At 51.8% G+C, this 7,233-nt stretch overlaps 1 protein-coding gene across 1 annotated transcript in view; it reads left to right on the top strand.

The window, feature by feature from the left end:
• LOC105979627 (contactin-associated protein-like 2) overlaps window positions 1-7,015 on the top strand; it is a 614,985-nt gene extending 607,970 nt beyond the window's left edge. Inside the window, exon 14 of the mRNA XM_045288903.1 lies at window positions 7,005-7,015. Coding sequence (XP_045144838.1) covers window positions 7,005-7,015 — 11 coding nt within the window. The remainder of the gene's footprint in view (window positions 1-7,004) is intronic.
• Window positions 7,016-7,233: the final 218 nt, after the last annotated feature.

The raw sequence follows: 7,233 nt of genomic DNA, 5'->3' as shown, positions 1-7,233 counted from the left end.
ACAGAGGGTCTGCAGCAGTCGCTCCTGAGAGCCAAGATCACTGAGAGAGCAGCGGAGTCCAGGTGGGTGTGACTGTTTGCTTTTAAGCAGGAGAAATTCAGGGGTGCCCCTGTGAAAGGAGGAGAAGGCAGTCGAGAGCACATGGCTGAGGAAATGAGGCAGCAAGGGAACGGGATGGATTCCAGAAGGGGATCCAGGGCTTGGGGATCCTCCTGGTGAAGCAAGACCCTCTGTGATAAGGAGGGGGGTAGAGACTTTCCTCAAGTCTAACTATTAGGGGTACCCCCCAAAAGAAGCCTTTTCAAAGCTATGTATTTCTTTTTTCTTTTTTTTTTACAAAACAACCTTATCACCTCCAAAGGACTCTCTATTACACTTAATACATTTGTCAAATCTGTGATTACATTCTTGGAAACATTTTTTTAAATTCATCTTTGGCTGGCTGACAACGCCGCCCTCGTTTTTTTCTTCGCCTCTTCTACATCATTCTATCACTGTCTTTTCATGTCCCTCTTCATTCTGGAAACAAGAACAAGCCTCGTGGGGAAAGGTGAGGTGAGTAAGGTGCTGGGGCAAGAGAGTCATTCTGTTTTTTTACCAAAACTGGGGCACTGAGAAGGCTGCGTGAGCAGGTGCATTGTCTTGGTGACAAAACCAGTCCCCCGGCTCCCACAAATCAGGCCTTTTCTGTCGCACACTGCTACGCAATCTTCAGAACCTCAAAATAGAAAGATTGATTAACAGTCTGACCTGGTGGAACAAACCCCAAATGCTCCACGAGTCAGCATGTTCGACCATTCGAAAAGTTGACGGACGTCCAGAACAAGGTTTATCATCAATTGGCATTTCACCTTTTTGAAACAAGAAAACCACTTGTACACCTGAGTTTTTCCCGTAGCGCTGTTCTTTGGAAGCTGTATTCAACATGACAAGAGTTGCTGCAGCATTTTTCCTGAGCAGGAAACAAAATTCACAGCCACACGCTGTTCTCTTAAATCAGCCTTCGCATAAAACAAGGTTCAAGTGAAACTGCTTTTGTGAGAAAATTCACTGTGACCAGAGAGAGCCTTCCAGGCGGTCACTGGGTGCGCTAACAGAGCGAGTTGCTCCATGCCCACCTAGCAGGAAAAATGCGTACTATGAAAGCTCCGCTCGGCCCAGTGGAGCTTTTTCTGGGTTTGTTTGTGTGTTTTTTTTTTGGGGGGGGGGGGTACACCCTTGTATTTTGACTCATTTAACCTTCAAAGTTGCCCCAAGCAGACCCCATGGTCTTCCCTTGACAACAGCAGTCAGAGAAGTCAGTAATCTCATGACACCCGGTATTGGGAATGAGGAAGTTGAATCTACATTTGTGTCTTACTGACTTACTGAGTCTTTCTTTCTGACACGCCAAGTGAGTGGGACAACACAGGGAGCTGGGGGCCCAATGGCACCTGTAGAGGACAGAGCCAGGCAGCAGGTCCACCACCACCTCTCTCTTCTCCCGTACCACCATGGACCTCGTTCTCCTCCGTTACGGACTCTCCACCCATGAGTAGTGCATCTTGCCACGTGACACCACGAGGCAAGTACTGGTCTGTTCCGATATTGATGGTCCGTGCACTCACTTTAGTGCCCCCTGCTGAAACCCAAGCCCACTGCCTTCCCGTTGACTTCAATGCACAGCAGCCCTTCAGCAGAGACTAGCGCTGGCCCCAGGGTTCCCCAGGCTGTCCACTCTGGGGAGCAGCTGCCTCACCTTCCTTCCACGGAGTAGCAGCTGCTGACACTTCATTGTTGTGCCTCCTGGACTCTGTCCCAAGTCACACTGAGCTGTGAGGCAAGGCTTGGAAGCGCATCCACCTTCTAAACACAGACGCAGAGGGTTTTTCTTTCTGCATCTTATTTTCTGAATGCCCCTGTGTCGCTGAGCTTTTTGATAATGAAAATAACGATGCGTGAGAACTGGGTGACGCTTTCCTACCATCCTGGGTTTGGGAAATCATTTCTTTATGTTCTTCTGCTGTGAAACCAGAGCCTTCTGATTCTGAAAGCCAGATTCCAATCGCGTCTTATCCCAGGAAGAATCAGAGCGTGCAGGAATGCCGTGCTAGCATGAGAATTATGACTTGTAGTTTTGCTCCCTTGGCAGATAAGCTGGCCGTATGTTTTCTTAAGTTTTGTGCAGTCCGGTGCCCTATTGCAAGTCTTCTTTCAATGAAGATCTGACATGAAAATGATGGCACCTTAGAAGTGACCCTGGAGCAAACTGTCCCTTGGACGCCGTGGGGCCTCTAGTGTGTGAGGCGTGGGTGGAGTGCCACCTCACCAGCTAGACTTCCGTGCTCTGACACCCGTAGAACCATGTCTTTTTAGTTGCGCTGTAGCTTGTCATAAAGATTGTGCAAATGAGCATGTGGCCGATAGCCGGTTCTAAAGATGTAAAAACTAAGTTTAAATGGTCCTCACAGCCCCGTAACTCATCTTTCTTCAGCTCTGGAAAAGGAAGAGAGGAGGGGAGGACTCATCAAACGTCCTCCGTAAAGATTGGCTTAATAAAGTGACAGATGCTTCCACGTTCCTGAAATGGTCAAGCCGTGTCATAAAATGTAAGGGATCTGAAGGGAAGAACACTGGCTATTCTACCATATTCCTCCATGAATACTTCTTTGTGGTTTTCCCCTACATATAATGCCTGTGTCTCCCCCATATTTTTTCACAAGTTGAATCCATTGCCTGTTAGTCTTTTTCTACCTGACATCAAATCATTCACATTGTACATCATTTTTTAAATTATCTACTGTAATGACAGTATAAAATGAAGATGAAGCTCACGGATGAGATTTTGTTAATTAGGTTGAAACCACAGAGAAGATACTGAGTAAAAGAATCCAAGTTTTCCTACATGATCCCTTGAGAGTGAGTGTTGTGGGGTGCCCTGGGGACCCCCTCCCTTGGCAGGGTAGAACTTCCCCCATCGGGTTCCCTGGGCTGCGGTGGTCACAGGAGCAGATCGCCCGGGCGTTTCTGCAGTCCTGAGCTGCAGGAAGTGCACTAAACCCAGAATAATCTGCCGGGTGCTATGAAATTACAGCAAGGACGACGATATCTCCAAATGCACGGCTCTTAACAACAACCCTATAGGAAAAATATATTGATAATGACAACCACCCTGTAGGGCAGAGTAGAAGAGCCCCGTGGGGTTTCCAGTATGGTGACGCCTCACCGAAGCAGAAACTCTTCCCTATCCCTGGGCAAGGTCATTGCTGCCTGACTGGAGGGAAGTAGCCATCGCTCTACCATTATTGAAGATACCATAAGGAGGTCAACTTTTGATTGCTAACTACCAGGTCAGTGGTTCGTGCCCACCAGCCACTCTGAGGGAGAAAAGTGAGGCCCCTTCTCCTCTAAAGACTACAGTAGCACAAATTTGGGAATGTAAAGTCAACGTGACCCAATTTCACATAAAATTGTGCAGGAACAAAATAAGCCCTACGTCTCATTGCAAAGGCTGGTCTCTCAAGCTGTTCGATTCCTGCCATTTAGTGTGAACACGTCAGAGGAGAGAGCGAGACTCACACAGCGGAGCGGAGCGTTGTCTGCTAGCAGCCGGAAGACGAGCCCCTCAGGTCAGACGACCTGTAACTAGGACTGAAACAAGCCTCCCTCCTCCAAGCAGAGCCCCCGCCGTGACGTGGCTGCAGCTCAGCTCCGGGGTCTTCATCTGCTGTGGGGCGTGACCCCACGTGAGAAGAAACGGCCGCACGCACCGACTCCAGGGAAGGGCAGTGACAAAGTGGGGGGCCCTCAACAACACGGCTGGACAAAGCGGTCGCAGAGTTGGGTGCGGACACCAGTGTGAGGATGGCCCAGGACCAGGCAGCGTTTACTTCTCGTGCAGGTCGGTCGGTCGCGGTGAGTCAGAACCAGCTGGACCGCCCTGACAGCAGCCATGAAGCTCACTGACCCGCAGTGGCACCGTGGGACTGGCTCGGGTGGCGTCTGCAGTTACATGCAGCCTTCACAGGAGCAAATTGCTAAGTTTCTCACCCAAGGAGCAGGTGAAAGAAAAAAAGAAAATCTTTCCTTTTCCAAAGAAGTGTGTCACCTTTATAAATGTCTATTTTGACCTATTGCCCAGAGTCCTGGTAGTCCGGTGGTTACAGCACTCAGCTCCTGAGAAAGACTGGCGGTTCAAACCCAGCATCCGCTCCTCGGGCTACAGACGGGGCCATCTGCTTCAGTCAGCATGGTGCCCTGGAGAGCCTCGGGGGCAGTCCCGCCCCACCACAGGGCTCTCCGGGAGCTGGAACCTCCTCACCTGCACACCACCGCAGCGGCCCAGTGGGATGAACTGGGCTTCCCTAGAATGCCCCCGGTCAGATCGTGTTATAAATGGGGGTCCTCGCTGTGTACCCAGTGCTCCCCGGGGACACGTCTGGAGAGTGGTCCGTTCGGTCCACATAAGAGCTTGTCATTACGTAGCGTGATTCCCACATTGTGTCTGAAGACACTTCACTTGGGGAGGATTCATTCCCTCGCCCAAAGCCAGTCAGCAAACATGGCAGTGGGATGCCCCGCCGTGGTGAACGCCGCACGGTGCCGCTCTGTGTCTGTGGCCACGCGGCCCTCTCAGCCACGTCCGTTCCTGGGACTCCAGACCCCACGTGTTCTCTCCGCGCACTACAAACAAAGGGAGAGGAACCAGAACCGAAGGGGAACAGGGCCCACGGGTGACCCAGTGGCTGGGAAGCTGCAGGGAGTCCCACGCCTTCTCTGCGGCGCCACTGTGAGCCTTCAGCGTAATTGACGGGGAGGCGGAGCAGTTTCATCAAGCCCTGCGCCGAGAGACATTTATAAGCGGCCCAGCCACGGCTCCTGGAAACGCTAGCTTTGTGTTTATTTATTCATTTCGGTATCTCACATTTGGTCCTGACAAGTCTGTTATAAAAACTAGGGTGTCGTTGACAGTTTGTTTGGAATGAGACTCGGAAATGTTTGATGTGCAAGAAATAAAACCAGGCCTATCTTAGTATGCAGCACTGGTCTTTCATGCTTTTACCAGCAAGGTCTTTCCACCAGAACAGGTGGGTTGGAGTTTGATGAAATAAGAAAGGGTTGCAAAAGGTTGCTGCGTCTTTCCTGACAGGAGATATGGAAATGAAACACTGCGGCTTTCTGCTCTGGTCTTTCAAGAAGACCCTCCTACAGAAGCCCCCCCGCCCGACCCCCCTGCACCGGGCGGCATGGCCCGGAGTGTCCAGATCTGGCTCCTGTGCTGCTGCTCTTCTGGGGGATGCCCCCAAGTGAGGAAGGGCAGAGAGCCCAGGCAGCCAGGTGCCTGTTGCAGGACACCAAGGAGCCGTAAAAAGCAGCCTTTGGGGGCAGAGGTGTACTTACTTATTGGCTCCACAGAAGGCTAGCGGTTCAAGTCCACCCAGAGGGCCTCAGCAGAAAGGCTGTGGTCGACCGAAAACACGCGTCCCTGGAGCGTGGTTCTTCTGTGACTTGCAGGTCGCCGTGAGTCCTGCCAAATCCGGGCAGCTGGGCCTGCTGCTCATCCTCTTGGGGCAGGGGTCGTTTCCTGAGGGAGAGTACAGTAGCTCTGGTTCAGTTCTGTGGTGGCAGGAAGAGACAGGGGATATGGACACTGGTCACAGGGCCTAGTGAGGATGGCACTGGTCACAAGAGGAGACGGGGGAGAGGAGGGAAGGGCCTTTTCAGAGGCAGCCCCAGGACCAGACTGCCTGCTCCTCCGTTCTGTGCAGAAGGTGCTGACGTCGGTGGGACTGTCTCCCTGTAGGTGGGCTCCATGGGAAGCCCACGGCAGCTCCTTCATAGGAGGCAGTCACTCCCGGCTCTCTAGAAACCAAGCACGTCCATTTGAGTCTGTTTCCAACCATGAGACGGTGTGTGGAGAGGAGAAGGAGCTCGGTGCTTGATCATGGGAGGCACAGGCCTCAGCTCAGCTGCCCACAGGCTGCGGTCCGCAAGCTACAGTCTGCAGGACCGACAAGCAAGCCCACTGCCGGCCAGTTGACTCCAACTCGGAGACCCCTGACAGGCCAGAGGAGATGCTCCACAGGGCTCCAGGCTGTGAATCACCACAGCAGCCTTTGCCTTCTTCCCTGAATCAGCTAGTGGGTTTGAACCACCGACCTGTGTTCAGCAAATCTATGTTTAACCCACAGCACCACCAGGGCGCCTGGAAGAGGCTAGCGTGGCCATCTAGAAGGCTGCCACATAAACACAGGAAGCAGGAGCCAGCAGGTGAGAGGAGCAGTCCCTCCATGGGCAGTGGCTGCCGTGGCACCGCTGGTGACTCAAAGGTGCTTCTGCTTTAGGAATAGCTTTAAACAATTCCTTAGCCAGGAGCGTAGCCAACATGCAAAAATGTGCTTCACCCCATCAAGTGAACGCACAAGGTGGTCAATGGCAAAGTCTTCTCTTCTCTCTGGAGAACATATTCTTACACGCACACACTGCACAACTCCACACACCTACCACACCACCCACACTGTGCACTCACACTCTCTGAGATCCTGACGGATCTCTGCGCTCTGGTTTCCTGGATCAGCTGTCACTGCATTAGAGCATCTTGCGCTGCCTCCTGGGTCTAGGAGGTTCTCAGCACAGGGGCCACGGTTCTAAAAGACGCACTCTACCTTCATATTGTCTCTGTGGAGGCCAGGGGCCCTCCGTGCTCTAGGATTGGCTCTCTTGGGCTTAGTCGGATGGCCAAACTACCCAACGCCCTCATTAGGTTTTTATACACTGTATTTGCATGAGTTCACCACCACCACCCTTAGGGGTTCGATATACCTTATTTGCATTCTTAGCAGGTTGTTCAAACCTCTTGGTGAACCACAGCACCTTATTTACAAAATCCCACCCAATTAGTGTTTGGGAGCAACAAGACCATGAGTGATCAAGAGGATCACGGCACTGCATAGAAATAGAACGCCATTCCCACACTGTGGTGTTCTCCCAGCCCTCTGAACGGCACGTGTCCTGTTTCCACTCAGGTAACTTGTAAGCTACGTGCAGCATGGCTCCGTGGGAGAGGGGAGAAGAGGAGAAAGCATGAGCATCCAGAGGAGGCAGGATGTAATTGGGGTTAGAAATGGAGGAGAAACGCCTATGAATATAACTCCTTGGGAAAATAAAAATAACGTTGGGCTGCAGTGGAAATTCCATCTGTAATGAGAAAGCACAGAAACAATGAAGTTGCCTCTGGTTACATTAGGAAGGACT

This window comes from Echinops telfairi, unplaced genomic scaffold (assembly GCF_000313985.2).
Source record: "Echinops telfairi isolate 266 unplaced genomic scaffold, ASM31398v2 ScPeMD7_23;HRSCAF=83, whole genome shotgun sequence".
Lineage (NCBI taxonomy): Eukaryota > Metazoa > Chordata > Mammalia > Afrosoricida > Tenrecidae > Echinops > Echinops telfairi.
The sequence above is the reverse complement of the archived record's forward strand: the minus strand, read 5'-3'. Positions and strand labels throughout refer to the sequence as shown.